Source organism: Sciurus carolinensis, chromosome 11, assembly GCF_902686445.1.
Source record: "Sciurus carolinensis chromosome 11, mSciCar1.2, whole genome shotgun sequence".
NCBI classification, from domain to species: Eukaryota; Metazoa; Chordata; class Mammalia; order Rodentia; family Sciuridae; genus Sciurus; species Sciurus carolinensis.
Genome location: NC_062223.1, coordinates 26,078,770 through 26,098,952, shown reverse-complemented (window position 1 = coordinate 26,098,952; position 20,183 = coordinate 26,078,770). Strand labels below are relative to the sequence as shown.

At 38.7% G+C, this 20,183-nt stretch overlaps 1 protein-coding gene and 1 pseudogene across 1 annotated transcript; one reads left to right on the top strand and one right to left on the bottom strand.

Annotated features, from left to right (window-relative positions):
* Positions 1–8,745: 8,745 nt before the first annotated feature.
* On the bottom strand, positions 8,746–12,887 carry LOC124959286 (E3 ubiquitin-protein ligase rififylin-like; annotated as a pseudogene).
* Positions 12,888–18,144: 5,257 nt separating this feature from the next.
* Positions 18,145–19,074, top strand: LOC124959912 (olfactory receptor 4C12-like). Its single transcript, XM_047518393.1, is given in 1 exon segment — positions 18,145–19,074. A coding segment is annotated over 1 exon segment (930 nt).
* The last annotated feature ends 1,109 nt before the right edge of the window (positions 19,075–20,183 follow it).

Genomic DNA, 20,183 nt, shown 5'->3' with positions numbered 1-20,183 from the left:
CTTTTTGGTATTTTAAAAATACAAACTAAAGGAATGAACATACATAAATTCAATAAAAGGAAAGTAGGGTCAAATCACAAAAGATACTTATCTTTCAAGGATATTTTTAAAACTTTAATGCACAGTTCATAAAAGGTTTTCAATAACTGGATAGGCATTTTTCTAAACTAAATTGTTCTCAATGCCACCACCAAAAAACAATAACAACAAAAAAATAGCATTTAATCTAACTTCAGGTAAACCAAAGATCTGTACAGAACAGAAAAAGAAAGAAATCAACATATATCTAACATCTGGTTAGAAAACCCATAAAATAATGGTATAAATCACAGGAAAAAAAAAATGAAGTCAGACACAGAAAAGTAGGGAACACAGTAGAGAATCGACATACATCAAACAAACCCTTCCCAACTTCAAGAATCAAATAGATCACAACACAATAATACTGGATAAATTTAACATACCTCTCTCATTACTGGATAAAACCTCTAAACAAAACTAAATAAAGAAGTTATAGCACTAAAACATACAATTAATAATTTAGACTTAACAGACATTTACAGACTATTTTATCCATTAATGACTGAACACTTTCTTCTCAGCAACATGTGAATCCTTTTTCTAAAATAGATCATAACTTATGCCACAAAGCAACTATAAGCAAATACAAAAAAAATAGACATAATACCTTGCATTCCATCAGATCACAATGGAATAAAATTAGAAATCATAATAAAAAATAGAAGATACTTTAATACCTGGAAACTAAATAATACACTGGTGGATGGCCAATGTATAGCTACCTGGTCATGGTGTCACACACCTGTAATTCCAGCAGCTTGGGAGGCACTGAGGCAGGAGGATCATGAGTTCAAAGTCAGCCCCAGCAGGCCCTGAGTGAGACTGTGAATGAAGACCTGAGCAATTTAGCAAGACCCTGTCTCTAAAAAAAACATAAAAAGGGCTGGGATGTTGGCTCAGTGGTTGAGTGCCCCTGGGTTCAATCCCCAGTACCCACACACACAAAAAAGTAATGAATGGCCAGTGGATAGCAGAAGAAATCAGAAATGAAATGAATTAAAAACAATTGGAGGTAGATGAGAATAGTAGCACAACATATCAAAATATCTGGGATACTATGAAGACAGTTCTAAGAGGAAAGTTAATTGCATTGAGTTCATTCATTAAATGAATTGACAGTAACCAAATAAGTAACCTAACATTACACCTCAAAGACCTACCAAATTAACAAATCAATACCAAAAGTGGTAGAAGACAAAAGATAATTAAAATCAGAGCCCAAATCAATTAAATTGAAACAAACAAAAAATCAACAAAAGTTGGTTTTTGGTAAAGTAAACAAAATTGATAAACCCTTAGCGAAGCTAAGAGAGAAAGAAAACTCAAATTACTAAAATCTGTGATGAAAAAGGAAATATCACCACAAACACCAGTAAAATACAGATAAAAATCAGAAACTATTTTGAAAATTTATACTCCAATAAAATAGAAAATCTTAAAGATATTGACAAATTTCTAGAGACAAATAAGCTACCCAAATTTAATCAGGAGTACATAGAAAATTTAAACAGGACAATTTCAAGCAACAAAATTGAAGAAGCCATCAAAAGCCTACCAATCAAGAAAAGCCCAGGACCAGATGGATTCTTAGCCCAGTCCTTCAAAGATGAACTATGCCAATACTCCTCAAATAATTCCATGAAATAGAAAAGGAGGGAGCCCTTCCAAACTCATTCTATGAAATTAGTATCACCCTGATATCAAAATCAAAGACACAAAAGAAATGAAAATTTCAGACCAATAGTCATGAACATTGATGCAAAAATTCTTAATAAAATACTGGCAAACTGCATATAAAAACATATTTAAAAGATAGTGCACCATGACCAAGTTGAATTTATTTCAGGGATGCAAGGATGGTTCAACCTACAAAATCAATAAATGTAATTCATCGCATCAATAACTTTAAAGACAAGAATCACATAATTATCTCCATAAATGCAGAAAAAGCACTTATCAAAATACAGCACCCCCTTCATGTTCAAAACACTAGAAATATTAGGGGTAGTAGGAACATATCTCAACACTATAAAAGCTATATAAGTTAAACCCAAGGACAACATTATTCTAAATGGAGAAAAACTGAGAGCATTATCTCTAAAATCTGGAATAAGATAGGGATGCCCTCTTTCACCACTTCAATTCAATGTATTCCTTGAAACTCTAACTAGAGCAATTAGGCAAAAGAAAGAAATTAAATGGATATGAATAGGAAAAGAAGAACTAAAAATATTTGTAATTCATCAATGACAGGATCCTATATTTAGAAAACCCCAAAACTCCACCAGAAAACTGCTAGAACTCATAAACAAATTAAGCAAAGTAGCAAGGTATAAAAGTAAACCCATAAATCAATTGCAGTCCTATACATCATGAAGAACCAACTGACAGAGAAAGTAGGAAAACTATGCCATTCCTAAAGGCCTCAAAAATCAAGAAAAAAAAGCGTGGGAATGAATCAACACAGAGGTGAAAGACCTCTACAATGAAAACTACAGAACACTAAAGAAAGAAATTGAGGAAAACCTTAGAAGATGGAAAGATCTCACATGCACTTGGATAAGCAGGATTATTATTGTCAAAATGGCCATATCACCAGAAACATTATACAGATTCAGTGTAATTCCTATCAAAATTCCAATGACATCCTTTGTGAAATTAGAACAAAGCAGTCATGAAATTCACTTGTAAAAATAAGAGGCCCAGAATAGCCAAAATAATCCTTAGTGAGAAAAGCCAAGCAGAAGGCATTCCAATACCAGACCCTAAATTATACTACAGAGCTATAGTAACAAAAATGGTATGGTATTGGTACCAAACCAGACATGAGAACCAATGGACCAAAAGACACAGAGACAAACCCTCATAAATACAGTAATCTCATACTAGACATGGGTGCCATAAACATACATTGGAGGAACGATAACTTCTTCAACAAATGGTGCTGGGACATCCATATGTAATTCAGTGAAAATTAGCACCTATCTCTCACCCTACACAAAATTAAACTCTAAGTGGACCAAGGACCTAGTCTTTAGACAAGAGACTCTGCCCGAAATAGAAGACAATGTAGGCCCAACTTTCTATCAAGTCAGTTTAAGAACCAACTTTCTCAACAAGACTACTGAATCACAAGAAGTAAATTCAAGAATCAATAAATGGGATGGCATCAAACTAAAAAGCTTCTTCACAGCAAAGGAAACAATCAAGTACGTTAAGAGAGAGCCTACAGAATAGGAGAAAATCTTTGCCTCCTACACCTCAGATTGAGCATTAATTTCCAGGACATACAAAGAACTCAAAAAACTTAATACCAAAGAACCAAATGACCCAATCAATAAAAGGGCAAAGGTACTGAACATGCACTTCTCAGAAGAAAGAATGAAAATGGTCAATAAGTATATGAAAAAACGCTCAATATCTCTAGAAATTAGAGAAATGCAAATTAAAACCATACTGAGATTCCATCTCACTTCAGTCAGAATGGCAATTATCAATAATACTAGTAATGATAAAGGTTGGTGAGGATGTGGGGAAAAGGTATACTCATACAGTGTTGATGGAACTGCAATTGGGTACAACCACTATGGAAAGCAGTTTGGAGATTACTCAGAAAACTTGGAATGTAAACACCCTTTGACCCCACCTACCCCACTCCTCTGTATGTACCCAAAGGATTTGAAATCAGCATACTACAGTGATGCAGCCACATCAATGTTTATAGTATCTCAAGTCAAAATAGCTAATAATAGCTATGGAACCAACCTAGGTGCCCTTCAACTGATTGATGGATAAAGAATATGTGTTATATATATACACAATGGAATATTAATCAGCCTTCAAAAAGAATGACTTTATGACTTTTGCTGGTAAATGGATGGATCTGGAGATCATTATACTAAGTGAAATAAGTCAATGCCCAAAACCCAAAGGCTGAATATTTTCTCTGATTTGTGAATGCAAACACACAATAAGGGGTAGGCAGGGGGGCAGTAGAAGTTCAGTGGATTAGACAAAGGGGAATGAAGGGAAGGGAGGATGGATGGGCATAGAAAGACAGTGGACTGTATGGGACATAAATTTCCTATGTTCATGTATGAATACACAACCAGTGCAACTCCACATCATGCACAACCACAAGAACGGGATCCTAATTAGAATAAGTTATACTTCATGTATGTATAATATGTCAAAACACACTCTATTGTCATGTATATTTAAAAAGAACAAATTTTTTAAAAAACTGAAAATGAAAGAACTTTTACTTACTATCAAGTTTGGATCTGTGATATTCCATGTGATCATTTTTTTAGTAGACTGGGGATGTTCATCAGTATTCATAAAAATCTACAACAAAAGAAACACATGTTCAAATCCATCTTACCTATAAATCCAAGATCTCACTGTAAAATTCTTTTAAAAATATGTAAATAAGTACGTCACAGACTGTACCCAGGTCTCTGAGTGGGTTTGGGAGTGCAGAGCTCAGCCCATCACAGGTCATCTGATTTGCAGAGAACCATGCTTGGAGGTAGCATGCTCACTGAGCCACTGCTGGCTGCTTTGCACGTTTATCCATTTTTGCTTAAGCATAGTATTTCTTTTCCTCAGTTAGTGATTTGGAAATAATTTCTAACAGAGGCTTTATAAATAAAACTGAGTTCATGAACTGGGTTTATTTTGCTCTAAGGAATTTCAAGATCCTGTGAATATGAGGCAGAAGCAACCCAGCTCAGAAAATGAAGTTTTAAAGTCAGCTTCATTAGGCTTCCAGAGAAATTGATGTTTTGGAACCCAGACCCTAACCATTGGAGGACATCTTTCTCCAACTCAACTCAGTATACCTTTGCCAGATGAAGTGACCAGTTGAGGTGTATTGTACAAGCCAGTTGATCTGGGATGTAATATGAGAGTTACAAATTAGTAACACATGAAAGTTGCCTGAAGTCAGGGATTCCAGGCAAGCCTAGGCTTAGCTTGAAGATAACTGCCCTTTGTTCCTCCAAGTCTGGATTCAACTGGGTTGGAAACTCAGAACCAAACCACATTGGCAATCTGTGCCTGATGTGATCTTCCTGGGTCAGGAATCCTCTGGGTCCACCCTTATCAACACAACCATGTGTGGATTATGGGAAATAGTTACTGCTCTTATGTACAGGCAGGTGTTAGGGGTACTCTGGCCCTTCAGCTCCCAGAGGATCAGAACAAGCAGCTTCAGTCAGGTTGGCAGCCAAATCAATCTACCTGTTTTCTCTCTTGTGACCATGACCTCTGTGCCCAAAGGGTGGTGTGGGGAGAACAGCCAGCTCTGCCAGGTTAGCAGCCTCTCTATGGCTGTGTTTAGAAAATGATCAAGGAGCCTGAGACCTAAGACACACCGATTCTAGTCCTGGGGATGTGGGTGCATCAGCCATTCATCAGCCACTGTGAAACAGCCCTACCGATACTTATCTCAAAGCTGTAGGGAAGATCAACAGGATAACAAATGAGGCGAGCAAAGTCCGTGCAGAATTGCCATTAATTTCCTGAAAAGAGACACATGTAGGCTACAGCAACTGTTCATTATTGTCAAAAATCAGAATTATGCTTAAGATTATGAGCTTTTCTGACCCTTCTACTTTCTAAGTATGTGGACTTGGTTCTTTGGTTGCTTTTACAAAGATTAATGAGTGCATACAAACATTACACATAAGTTGTTTATTTTTGACATTTTCCTATGTGCATATAATATACTTTGATTGTATCCACCTTCCCTATAACCCTCTCTTAATTCCCTCCCCCTGGTGCCTTTCTGTTCCCTAATAGTCTCTGATCTACTTCACGTTGTCCCCACCCCCACCATCCCTGGATTCCACATATGAGAAAACATGCGATACTTGTATTTCTGGGTATGGCTTAGTTGCTTATCATGAGGATCTTTAATTCCATCTATTTTCCAGCAAATGACACAATTTCACACTTCTTTCTCACTGAATAATACTCCATTGATCTGCTGATGGCTATCTAGACTGATTCCATAGCTTAGTCATTTTGAATAACCCTGTGCTGACTTTAACTCCTTTAGATAAATACCAGGGGGAGTATGCTGAATTTGTATGGTAGATCTATTTTAATTTTCTTGGGAAATCACAGCTTTCCGTAATGGTTTTACTAATTTATAATCACACCAATCACCCTGGGGATTAAACCCAGGGGTGTTTAACCATGGAGACACATCCCCAGCTCTTTTTATTTTTTTTTTTAATGTTGAAACTTTATTACAAAATTATAAAGCAGAACTCTGTAACAAAAAATACACATTTGGGTTTGCTTTAACACCCAAGTGAGTCTGAGAACCTTAATATAAGCCACTTGAAGTAACACATTCACATCCAAGAGATTTCAACAAATTTATACAATATATATTGGGCACTAATTCCTGTACAGCTTATTCTTATTAGTTTGGATCCAACTATTCCAACGTGTTATGAACCAGTCAGCTGTCCATCTTTTAAAACAAGTCTTAACTGAAATCTCAGCAGTCACAGTAAAAGTCACGGAATAACTGGAGGAATTAGACATTGCTGTGATAATTAAGACCAAGGATTCATGAGGGACAAGAGGGAAGACTCGAGGATAAAACATTGGCTCTTCTACTTGGGTTAAATATGAACTGGAATGGGATCTTGGAACTCCCAACTTTTATTTGGTGTAATAATAAAGACAATACAAAAGCAAATGGGTTGTTTGACATCATTTTCCTCCACTGAAGACCTTTACCAAAAGGTAAGAGATTTAAAGGCAAATTCTTATCTTTGAAACTGAGTAAGTGATGTCAGTTCTAATTCTAACTGAGGTCACTAACCAGCAATCAGTACATTATTTTCAGTTCCTATCTAGGAGGAAGTTGGGAGGTAGGGGAGTTGAGGGCTCAGCAGAGAAAGGAGGGAGAGCCTTGAAGTTATTGCTAGATCTTAACTGAGTTGCATACACACAGACCTGTTTCACAGTAGAATTAAGGAAGATGATCAATGACCCTTGGTTAAAATGGTGAGCATTATAAACTACAGTACTTACTATTCAGCAGAAAGGTGGAAGGCAGAGTCTTGACAGGAAAATCTGATCCCATCTATGGCCCAGATTATTCCAACTTGGTATAATGTTAAGTCAAGTGGCCCAGGGTTCCACTGCCAACTACTTTATGAAATTGTTTAATTCCTCATAAGGTGTTTAGTGGTTGATGACAGAGGGAAAACCTTACTAATATAATAGGTCCCCTTAGAAGTTTCCCTTTGCCTTCTGGAGTTATGACTGGTTCTAGTCTCAGACCTCGGCTACACCATGTTGGGAGAGGGGGAATTCTGCCAAGGCCTTCAGGTACTCCACAGATTTACCTATTTCAGCTGTTGGTAATGGGCACACACAGTTCTAATAGCATGTGTGTTTTGTCTCTATTGAACTGCTCCAGCAAACAAGCTCTTCAGCTCATCCAGGGGTGTAAAAACCCTACCTCAAAAACATCACCTACTCATTATGTGGTCCTTCATAAAGGGCCCAGAGAATGCTACCTCTTGCCTGCTCCCAAATATATAGAATGAGAAAGGAAAGCAGGGACTTCCAGCTGTTTAGTTAGATGCTCTTACATGTATGTTTTCCAGGAACTTCATGAGAAGAATGGCTAGAGGAGAACAAGGCTCTTTGCCTAAGCCTCTTATGCCTTGGGTGAGATCCAAGTTTAAAACCTCAGTGGGAAAGAGAGAGACTTCATTAAAGTAGTTAGGACTCCTGCCTATAGGAAAAGGAGAATCAGAAGCCAAAGTTAAGAAGAAAGCCACTGCTTCCACCAAATGCTTCCCCCTTCCTCATAATCTGAAGTTCAAGGATAGTGCAAAGTCAAGCCCAAAAAGAAGAAGCAGCAGAGTATCCATGCACTATCCCTTGCACACACAGACTAGACTTCCCAGCTATTGAGTCAGATGTTTTGTTAGCTCCCTGGGTCAGGTCAGGAGATTGATAGCTCCCAATCCCAACACTTAAGGAAGTGACTTCACAACCTTGAAATTTTTCTATAGAATTTTCTCACCAGAGATAAGTTTACTAATCCAAATTCTGTCCTAAGGACCATTGCTGGTCTTAACCACATAAACTAACACATTTTTGGTCCAAAGAAACAAATGGATTTTAGGCAGTATAGCAAGAAAGCACAAAAAGCTAGAGAGAGCCGAAGTTTAAATTCAAATGTGCTGGGTTCAAAGAAGGGAACCATTTCTAGGAGGACTTCTGACTGATTAAACAGAGGCAAGCATTTTCAGGGGATGAGTGGGATACAGGAGGAAGGGTGAAAATGTGTCTAGGTTCTCAGAGGAAGGAAGACATGGTCCAAGTGCTGGAAAGTCCTCTGCTGATCAGTTACTGCCATCAACCCAAGATAACTGATACAGGTACTCACCCATGTGATTTGTACCAGTTCCCACTGGCTTTGGGTCCTCTGCCAGCCACGAGGTACACCCCTATGGCAAGACAGGCATGCCAAGGGACGTCATGGCATCTTTGCTTGCCCTAGTCTTGGGAACACAAACACTACAAAATTTCCTGTTAGCCTGCCCCTTTGCAAGCTGACCAACCCTGAACCCAGATGCCCTGGGCTATCTCCCTGTAAGCCACCAAAGAAACTGGTACAAGCCCTTAGGACCAGAAGACGTGAACAGCTCAGATCACATACTGCCAGCAGATGGGACATTCATTCATATGCTTGCCACACTTGTTACAGGTTACCATGTGGCCACACTCCAGCAGAACACAGTCAATGGGTGAGTTCATGCAGATCTTACACAGGTTCTCCTCCAGTGCAGGCGGCATTGCTCCCCCATATTGGTCCTCAGCACCACACATCAGGTGCTGGAGTCCTTTCTGATCCTTTTACAGCTGTGTCACTTGCTCCATCACCTCCCACTTCTCACAACAGCGCTTGTAGTTGACAAAGTTGCGAGCCAGGATCTCTTTCAGCTGCCGCACCTCAAGCCTTCAATGTCCTCCAGGTGGGTCAGGTCAGACAGAGAGGCCCTCCGCCTGGGACAAAGCTATCCTCAGAGTCAATGGACTGGGTCTTATCCTTGGTAGGTGCTCTGGCTGTGCTCTCCAGGTAGACAGGATCCTCTTGGCCCTGAGATACATGGTCATTGGCCTGCTGGCTTTCCTGAGCAGGAGGAACAGAGGTGGCTTGTGCAGGTGAAGAAGGGAGGCTGGGTGAGGTAGGAGGTACTGTGCTGGCATGAGGCTGGGTCAGGAAGGCCTGCTGCTCAGGAAGGTCCTGGGACAAGGTGGGGGCACCAGTCCTGTCCTCCTTAGAGATTACAGGCTGCTGACCAAGCACCAAGAATATCAGTTCTTCTTTCTCCCGGCACATTTCAGTAGAGATGTCATGGAGGCTGATGTAGTCCCTCAGGTCCTTCACCTTCATCTTCATGAGCTCCTCCCGCTGAAAGGCTGTGGCTCGGAACCAGTTGGCAGAGAAGACAAAGGCCGGGCCCATTCCCCTCTTGGCTTGAACAGGTCATGCAGAAATTTTTCTTACAGTCCAAACAGGTCTGCTTCCTGTCTGTGTTTGCAAAGTTGGCTCCACAGGCCTTGCAGCTTGGTTCCAAGCCTGTTGGGGAAGGGAAGGAGCTGTACTCAGGGTTGGAATAGGCTTGTGTCCTGGCTCTGGGGCTGGTGGGACCTCCTCAGGCTGTCCATCCAGGCAGAACCAGTTGCAGCAGGTTGCCCATAGGATAAAATCTCCAAACTCCAAGTCTAGTCTCCTTCAGCCACCTCCTTCATCCAAGCAGCCTGTGGGGCTCCTCAAAGGAGGACGAGGAGGGGCCGCCATCCTCTCGCCAGACCCCAGCCCGGGCCAGCGTCCTGTGGACACCAGCACTGCCACCACTGTCTCCTCACCTCTATTTTTATTTTGAGACAGGGTCTCACTAAGTTGCTTAAGGTCTCACGAAGTTTCTGTGGCTGCCTTTGAACTGGGGACCCTCCTGCCTTAACCTTCAGAATAGCTGGGATTCAGGCATGTGCCACTGTGAAAGTCTGGAAAAATGTATGATATGCAAACAGAAACCAAATAGATCAGAAGTGATTATACTTTAATATCAGATAAATTAAACTTCAAGACATAAGTTGTTATTACAGAGCAAGAATTACATTTTATAATGAGGTAGGGGTCAATTTATCAGGATATAATTGACATACACATGGCCCTAAAATACATGAAGCAAAACCTGATCAAGAAAAAGGAAAATTGGTGATTAGGAGAGAATAATTGTAGACTTCAATATCACAATGTTAATAATGGGTTGACAGACAGAAGTTCAACAAGTTACACCCTAAAACAAGATGACAGACTTAAAAGGATTGATCAAACTGATTATGTTCTCCAGAATACATTATTACATTTAACACTGAAAGAAAAGATGCCAAGAAAACATAGAAAAATATTCAATAGAGTTGCTCTCTTTAGTGAAAAAATAAATAAATTCAGTTGGGCATGGTGGTACACACCTGTAATCCCAGGAACTCCGGAGGCTGAGATAGCAGGATCATGAGTTCAAAGACATCCTCTGCAACATCAAGGTGCTAAGCAACTCAGTGAGACCCTGTCTCTAACTAAAATACAAAATAGGGCTGGAGATGTGGCTGAGTGGTTGAGTGACCCCAAGTTCAATCCCCGATACCCAAAAAATAAATAAATAAATAAAAATAAAAATCATAGCAGGAGGAAATTTGGGGAATTCATAAATATGTGGAAATTAAACTTTACATTCCTAAATAACCAATGGGGGTTAGAGGGAAAATAAAAAAATACCTTGAGATGACTGAAATATATACATGACATACCATAACCTAGGCAATGCATCTAAAGCAGTTCTTGGTGGGAAATTTATACTTGCTAATATCTATATGAAAAATGAGAAAGATCTCAAATCAGTCAACTGTCCTTTTCACTTTAGACTCTGGAAAAAGACCAAACAAAACCCATAGCAAGCAGATAAGGGACAGAACAAAGATTAGGAAAGGAACACAGGAGTTAGAGAATAGAACAGAGAAACAAGAAACCAAAAGTTGATCCTTTTAAAAGATGGAAAAGGTGACAAACCACTCTCCTACTCCTAGGTTTTATCCAAAAGAACTCAAATCCGAGTACAATAGTGATACAGCAACATCAATGTTATAGCAGTGTAATTCATAGTAGCCAAGTTATGGAACCAACCCAGGAACCCATCAAAAGATGAGTGAATAAAGAAAACGTGGTGTATGTACATAGTGGAGTTTTACTTAACCATAATGAAGACTGAAATTATGACATTTGCTGTTAAATGAATGGAACTGGAGAACATGATGCTACGTGAAATAAACCAGACTCAAAAAGTCAAGGGTCAAATGCTTTCTCTATATGTGGAAGCTAGACCAAAATAAGCAGGGTAAGTGGGTGGAGGGTCCCATGAACAAATAAGGGAGATTATCAGAATAGAAGAAGGTGATAGAAGGGGAGAGAGAAGGGACAGAAAAAGGGAGAAACTACAAAGTAAAATTGATCAAGTATGGTATGAAATGTATGAATATACCCCAATGAATTTCACCTATATATATACAGTTAAAGGAACAATGAATGACTGGCAGGAAGACCAGTAGAGTAGAGGAAGGTGAACAGGGGCAGGGGAAAGACTGAAATTAAAAAAAAAAAAAAAATTATTTCTATGGTTATTTTTACAAACATTTAAAAAAGAACCACTTCTTCACAAACATTTCTGAAAATAGAATAAATCAGTCCTTCCCAATTTATTCTGTGAAACCAGTATTGTTCTGATATCAAAACCAAAGATATCACATGAAAACTACAACCATCTCTTGAATACAGATTCAAAAATTTACTACAAAAGCCTAGCAAATTGCATCCAATAGCTTACAAAAAGTATTATACAGCAAGACCAAGATGAGTCTGTGTTGGGGGCTGTGCCATGCTCACATCGGCAGTGAGGAGGTTAATTAACATAAGCACACTCAGGTGATTTATCACTGGCCTTATTCAGTTAAGTACACATGCACAACACATGCACAGGTGTTCCCCAGCGTGCCTGCTCGGGCCTGCTCATTTTTAACCCTTGCCGTGATAGGGCAGCTGGCTCCTCACCTGATTGCAACTGGCGTGGCCCTGCCCTCCACCTCCTAGAGGGAATATAAGCGGGCAGTGGGCGGGGGCGCGACAGTAAGAGCAGCAGCAAGCAGAAAGAAGCGGAGTAGAAGCCACTAGCAGAAAGGAAGAAGAAAAGGCAGCAAGCAGATAGAAGCACCTCGCAAAGAGAAGCAGCAGGCAGCGGGGGAAGGCAGATCGCAGAGCGGAGGATTGAGAACACACCTCTAGATCACAGATAGGTAGATCGCAGTACGTGGGACGCATCACTAAGAAGCACCTCAGATAGACGCACCCTTAGTTCACAGGATGCAGGACACACCTTTAAGAAGAAGCAGCAGAACTAAGAAAAAATAGATCTCTGATAAGTGTAGAAGCCTCTCTTTCTCTAAAACTTTCTCTCTAAGCAAAGTTTCTCTTCCTCTAAGCAAAGTCTCTCTTCCTGATAAGCAAAGTTTCTCTTCCTCTAAGCAAAGCCTATCTTTCTCTCAAAGTCTCTCTTCCTCTATAAATTAGTGAATATAGGAAAAATAGTTTATTTCCAGGCCCCTCCGATAAATACCTGCGCAATTGTTGCCACGGGCGGCAACAAGTCTGTGCTGGGAATGAGGGTTGTTTCTGAATATGAAAATCGGTTGATGCAATGCATCATTTTCATAGAATAAAGGACACAGTCCCCTCTAATGATAGTAGCTATTGTTACTGGTTCTCCTGGTTCTCCATTCACTGCCTCACTATATGTTTAAATATGTAGCATCTGTTTCAACTTTTATGATATGTGAGTTGAATAACACCCTGTCCTCCAAGCTACAGAGTAATTGCTATCATATGTGTTTGCAAGATGTCAGAAAATATTTGGCTGTGCCGATCTCCACTGTCCTGGGGAAATTACACATGAAGAAAATCTTTTGCATAGGTGAGGCTTCTACTGAACAGCTGGTGGAATTCTTAATCTTCTCAACATGTCAATGGAAAGCCATAAAATTCAAGATAGACTTTGTTCCTATGCTAGAAAAGTTGACACCAGGATATTAGCCTCCTTTGGTTTTCAACTCTACATATCACTCTGTCTGGAAAGAGTATCAAATTTACGGTTCATTCCTATGGGCAAAATATGTCCCAAGGTGAATACCTGTTGAGAGATTGACTCAGTATCTCAACTGCCTCCATGACCTAGGAAATTTCCTCAGGGAGGCCACCCAAGTGAAACCCCATGTTGCTATTCACATGGCATTGAGAGTCCTTCATATCCCAGTTCATGATACTCAAGGGCTTATGGAGAAGTGTTTCATCACACAGACCAGAAACGCAGGCTGGTAGCTCAGGGAAAGATCTAATCAGGTGAAGATGTGTTATTTATAGATAAATACTCCTAAATATATATTTCTAAGGTAAAATCTTTAAAAAACAGAGATAATTAATTCCTGGGAGGGTGAAGCCTTAGTTAGAAGGATGCATCCCTTAATAAAGTTCTCAGGATCCTCCCTACACCCTGCAGTTCCAGAGAAGTCATTTTCTTATCTTAAGGGTGCAATAATTGATACAAATATGTGTGCCTCTTATTCTCTAACTATAGATCTAAGTACAGGAGAAGACTTCAGTAGCCAAGGACTTCAAATTTCCTCTCCCTTCCTTCCTTCTTTCTTTCCTTCCTTCCTCTCACTTTTTGACATCAGTTCCAAAGTTACTGGAGCTTTGAGAATAGTTGCTGAATCCATTAGAAGAAATATGTGTCATCTTGATCTTTTCTGCTTCCAGTAAGATTGTCTAATCAATAAGAATTTGAAAAAATGTACCTGACATAAAATACTGTTTTAATAGCTACATATAATGATAACTTTGTGTTTCTGAATATATTGGGCATTCTTCTCAACTACAGAGGCAATCACAGTAAGTTATCTTGAATTGATTATTTTTAATCCAGTTTATGTATTTCCATTTTCCTCCAAGGTGTTTGTAATTAAAATAATTGAAGCCTTACTTTCTGATATTTGATGAGGGATCACTGTTAGATGTTTTAGAATATTTTGCAGAAGTATCTGTTCTCATAAACTGTAGATGTGGGTATATCTACAATTTATCAGTGTATAATTTATTGAACTTGGAGCTAATTTCTAGGCTTCTGAGTGTGGAGATGGTTCAGTAGCTGGTTGGGTTACTGGGGGTTTCCTTCAAGGGTAGGGCATAGGAGATGGTGGTTTGAATAGTCAGATTACTTTATGTGAAGTCAGTCACTCATTTCCTTGAAACAATGCTCTGATTTTCCCAGGGATGAAACAGAGGGAAAACTTTACCTTGTATTTTGGGGGACAGATATGATGAGATACAACTGAGAACAAAAAAAAGGTAAATTGGAGGTAGAGCTGAGGTAGGGGATGTGACTTTCATTCTAGTCAAGACAGATTAGCATGGGAGGAGGAGGAACAGCATCTGAACCCTGTTTTTTCAAAGGAATCCTTTAACTCCAAAATTGAGATCCAAAAGGCAAATGCATCAAAATAGAGATTCTGCCAGAAAAAAAGTGTACCTTGTGCTGTGATTGGAAATCTGATTAAAGTCCAATCTAGGGACACTTTTAATTATGACCTTATCAAACTTTCTCAGATATTCTTCTAACCCAGCAAGAGCTTGTTTCTGTTTCAGTGGATCTGAATCAATTTCTGCATCTTTGAACCCAGGTCTGGCCCTCATTCTTAGAGAGTCAATACAGGTATTGCTAAATATGAATTGAAAGTTAATTCTCATCTTAAGGTTATTTTTCCTTGCATATACTCATCTCATGGCATGCTATGGAAGGCAAGATATTGTGGTGGAATAAATTTGATTGTGTTAGGCATTATAGACCTGGGTTCTTCTTGTCCTCTGCCACTAATCTATTAACTTTGTTTCCTAGGACTTGACCTGTCTGGTATCAGTTTACTCACCCTTAAAGCACGATTAAGTTGATCAAATGCAAGTATCTGAGGCTTCTAATGTAACCTATTCTAGGACCTTGTCCAATGGAAACTTGAAAAAATTAACTTCTGACAAAATGACTACTTGGATTTCCGGGGGCTACAGGTGATAGCTTTAGGAATTAGTGCAAACTCTGACACAGCTGATCCATCAAGGTAAACTGGACTTGTTAGAGGCACAGAGTGGAGTGCTAAAGATATTGATGGACAGTCTGTATTTGAATACAACTCCTATGCTTTTTATCAGTATGACTTTGGATAAATCATTTACATTCTTCTAATCAGTTTCCTTTTCTTGTGTACCAATCTCATAGCATTGTCCTGAGGAGTAGGTTAAAAAAATACACATAAGTCATTTAGTAGAGTGCTGAGAAAATGACAAACACTCAATAAAAATTCTTAAATAGGAAACATACGGTGGGAAAATAGGTCTCTGAATGCTACTAACATGGGATAAAGCAGAGTTACAATGAAAGTTTCTGTTTAGGATCTTGTTGGTCAATTATGGTCTAAGAACCATTTATGGAAAGTAAGGCTTTTTTATGCTTTTCTGCAAAAATATAAGTATTAGAAGATTTAAGCATTAATGGGTACACTACCGGATTTGGAAGTAGGTGAGAAAAATAATCTGATGATGCTAATTAACACCAAGGACATCAATTTTAAGGTAAAACTGAGTTTCTTGGTTTGTACATTTGTGTCTGTTCTGTGGAATGTGGAAAAAAAGGAGGAAGATGAAACTTGTAAAAGCGAGCAGTTCTTCAAAATATTCAGATCATTTCAAGATTTATAAGGAACTAATGAATAAGTAAATAATGAAGATGAATAAGTCAAGTTTAGGGTTTTCTGTCTGGTCTTGATTGTGAAATTTGCCCTTTGGTGCAGACCTTAAGGAAGTTACAGAAATGTTCTAGTCAGCCATTGGCTTTCCCAAGGGCTGTCTTCTCTAGAGGAGAGTTGGCAATTACAGGTTCACTCCATTGTATTCTCAAGGGCTCCAGGGCCCTGGAAGGACTCTCTGGTACATTGGACTATCCAGAAGGGAAGCCACAGCCCTGGGCTCGGCTCTCCAAGGCCAGCTTCTTAATGAAGCATTTGTGGAATCATGTGGACTAGGTTTCTTTTCCTTATACCTCATTAGTTCTGTATCATGCCCACATGGAGTGGGGACAGTGCATCTCACCCTTCACAACCTTGGTGTTTTTAGAACATATAAAGTTAAAAGGGAAAAAAGAAAAGGAATCAGAGGTCCAGGAAAAAGAGAGAATTAATAATGGCAAAATTTATCTTTAAATGCTATCTCAAAGTTTGAGTGACATGTGCATTCTGCATCAAGTAAATTAAAATAGACTATGCAAAAAATGGATTTTGGCTGATTATTCAGATTTGACTTATTGACTACACATGTAAATTATTGACTAATTGTGTAAGTTAGAACCAGAGTTCAATAGTCTGGCTGGTAGAATAAAAATGATATTTATATCATTGTGGGCAGCCTCATCTTCTGAACTTCTTTGAGCAGTTAATGCTGATTCAGGCCCACATCCTATGTTTATTTGGTGAACTGGTAACAACTATTTAATGAACACATTACCATATTACTTTAATTATATTCATATAGTATTTTCTGGATTTCCATGATGAGCAAATTTACAATTCCTGCTGTTATTTATTTCATATATTCTACTCAGTTTTAAAAATCATGATCTTAAATACAGGCCTCCAGGAAAACATATGGAAATGTTATTTATTTTCTGATCACAAAATTAATAACGCAAATGTAGAAATTTGGAAAATGTTAAAAAAAAGGAAAAGGTCACCCATAAACTCACACCTAAAGTAAATGTCCTAAATAGATTAATAAATTTACTTATCAATTTTTGCTATACATACATTTAATGACTGCATAATATTGGAATATTTCTATTTTATTTTTATTAATATGTTATAATTACACATATAATGTGATATTTCAACACATACATCCATTAAGCACTGGTCAAACCAGAGTAATTTGCAGTTCCTTTCTGGTTCACTTCTTTGTGTTTGTCACCTTTGAGCTGCTCCAGTCTGGATACTTATAAAATATGCAGCAGGTTATCGTGAACTCTAGTCTCTGTACTGTGCTGGGGAACATGGAAACCTATTCCTTCTCTCATTTTAGCTGCATTTTGTTACTGGTGATCCAACCTCCCTTTGGCCTCCCTTCCCATCTTCCCAGCCTCTAGTACTCCCTCCCTGTTCCACATTCAGATTGCCCTTTTTTCACTTACACAAAGGAGAGATGAAATGTGATATCTGACTTAACATAATGTCCTCCAGTTCTAGTCACATAATAATGTATAATTATAGCATATTAATAGAAACACTTTGACAAGGATGTGAACAAAAGAGAATTGTTACATGTTTAGCATAGGTGAAAAAACCTACATAGAATCTATGTGAAAACTTTGAATTTTATTCTTAAAATACATACATAAAACCTACACTCTTCAAGTACTAATTCCATAACTATTATCCCTAACTTTTAACCTGTCATATGTTTACATAATTATAATTAGGGCATACAGACTATTCTCTGGTTTTAATTCACATTATTTCATATATACATTTAAAAGTCTGTTAGTTTAATATTATCACTTCTAGTGACCACTTTAGTTCATCATGCTAATATTTGAGTGAGGTTTTGCAATTGCTCCCCTGACCCTAGAAAATGAAATCACTTTGTTCTGGGTGTCCTTTGTCTTATAAGAATATTTTTGAGGTCAGGAAAAAAAATAGACTGAGAGAGTCATCTAAGAGAAGTTTTGAAGTTTCTATTTCTACAGTTTTGTGAAATGGCAGAGTACTGAAAAGACAGAATTTTGAACTGTTATTCTTTCATGGTTCTTTTTTCCTTTTTTTTCTAAAGGTAAAATATTCCTTGCTGGAGTTTTTATCACCTATACCACTTAAATGGAGAATAAAAGGAATGTAACTGAATTCATTTTAATAGGTCTTACACAGAACCCCCAAATGCAGAAAGTAGTATTTGTGATATTTTTGGTTCTGTACATGATAACACTCTCAGGCAACCTACTCATTGTGGTTACCATTGTCAGTAGCCAGGCTCTGAGCTCCCCCATGTACTTTTTCCTGAGCCACCTGTCCTTTATAGACACAATTTATTCTTCTTCTTCAGCTCCTAAGCTGATAATGGACTCCCTTCACGAGAAGAAAGTCATCTCCTTTAATGGATGTATGGCTCAAGTCTATGCAGAACACATTTTTGGTGCTACTGAGATCATCCTGCTGACGATGATGGCCTATGACCGCTATGTTGCCATCTGCAAACCTCTGCACTACAAGACCATCATGAGCCACAAGTTATGCATTCTCCTGGTGGGAGTGGCCTGGACCGGGGGATTTCTCCATGCAACCATTCAGATCCTCTTTACAGTCTGGTTGCCCTTCTGTGACCCTAACACCATTGATCATTTTATGTGTGACCTATACCCTTTGCTGAAACTTGTCTGCATGGACACTCATACCCTTGGGATCTTTGTTGCTGCCAACAGTGGGTTCATCTGCCTATTTAACTTTCTCTCTTGATAGGTATCCTATGTGATCATCTTGCACTCCCTAAAGAACCATAGCTTGGAAGGGAGGCGCAAAGCCCTGTCCACCTGTGTGTCACACATCACAGTAGTCATCTTATTCTTTGTGCCCTGCATATTTGTCTATCTCCACCCAGTGACCACTCTGCCAATTGATAAAGCTGTTGCCGTGTTTTATACTATGGTAGCCCCTATGTTAAACCCTTTAATCTACACCCTCAGAAATGCTGAGGTCAAAAATGCAATAAGGAAGCTCTGGGGAAAAAAAGTGACTTCAGGTAACAATTAAACAGAACCACTGAACATTACATATCACAGGTGAAGATGTCGGCTCTAACGAGGAATTGGATCAGACTTGTAGGTGGTCACTCAGGCATAAAGTTAAAGCCTTGGGCTGTAATCCAGACTTACTGTCCCCTATCCATACTTTTGCCACAAGTTATTTCTGAGTCAATAAATATTCATAAATGAACTGGAAATCTGAAATGCCTCTAGAAGCTAAACTATGAATCTAGAATATTTGGATTGATATTAAAATAATCTTTTTTAACATTGTTATGTTGGTTTCTACCGATAATTGAAGATACATATTTTCTGATATTCTTTTACTTTGGACTCTGGCCTCCACGTAGATTCTTTTTTTGTGCATTTTGTTGTTCATTAAACATTGATTGTATAGTAAAAAGAGACATTATTTATTTGTTTCTAAAAATCTGGAATTGTCTTCCATCTTGTATAAGTTGGGTTCCAATCAGGAGACAGATCACACAGCTTTCTGATTTGAATAGGGAAAGTTTACATAAATTTATTAATTATCATGAGATTAATGATAAAGGAATAAATAATGCCCTGAGGCTGAAAGATGAAGGTCTAGGAAGTATTTACATTTTGAGGGTCAGTTCCTCCCAAAGGCTGGGCTTCCAATACTTTGGGAAGGTATATTTGTTGTCCAATTAATGGTGGAGAAGTTCATTGTGTTCCATTTGGGACAGAACTAGTTCACAGTATCTGGGTAGAAGCTGGTTCACAAGAAGCTTGTCTGGTATTGGCAACCTGGGAGCCTCCCATTGAGATGATGGGGAAACTGAGGCTGGAAAACAAGGAACTGTGGTCTGGACCAGCAAGCAATTTGGGTGCAGCTGGACCAAATCTGGCAGAAGACATCCCACTACAGTGAGCATAAGCAGAGTTGAGAAAGTGATTGGTGAGTGCCCATGAGATTCAATGAATCTGCCTGCAGAGATGCCACTAAGACACAATGGGAAATTGTCCATGAAGATGTCAGGGAAACTCAGTGAAAATGAGAGCCATTGGATATCTCCCCTGACACCCAAATATGGACACTGTTAGAGATCTCATAGTATAAAATGCATAAAAATGCATGCAGGACCATTTTAG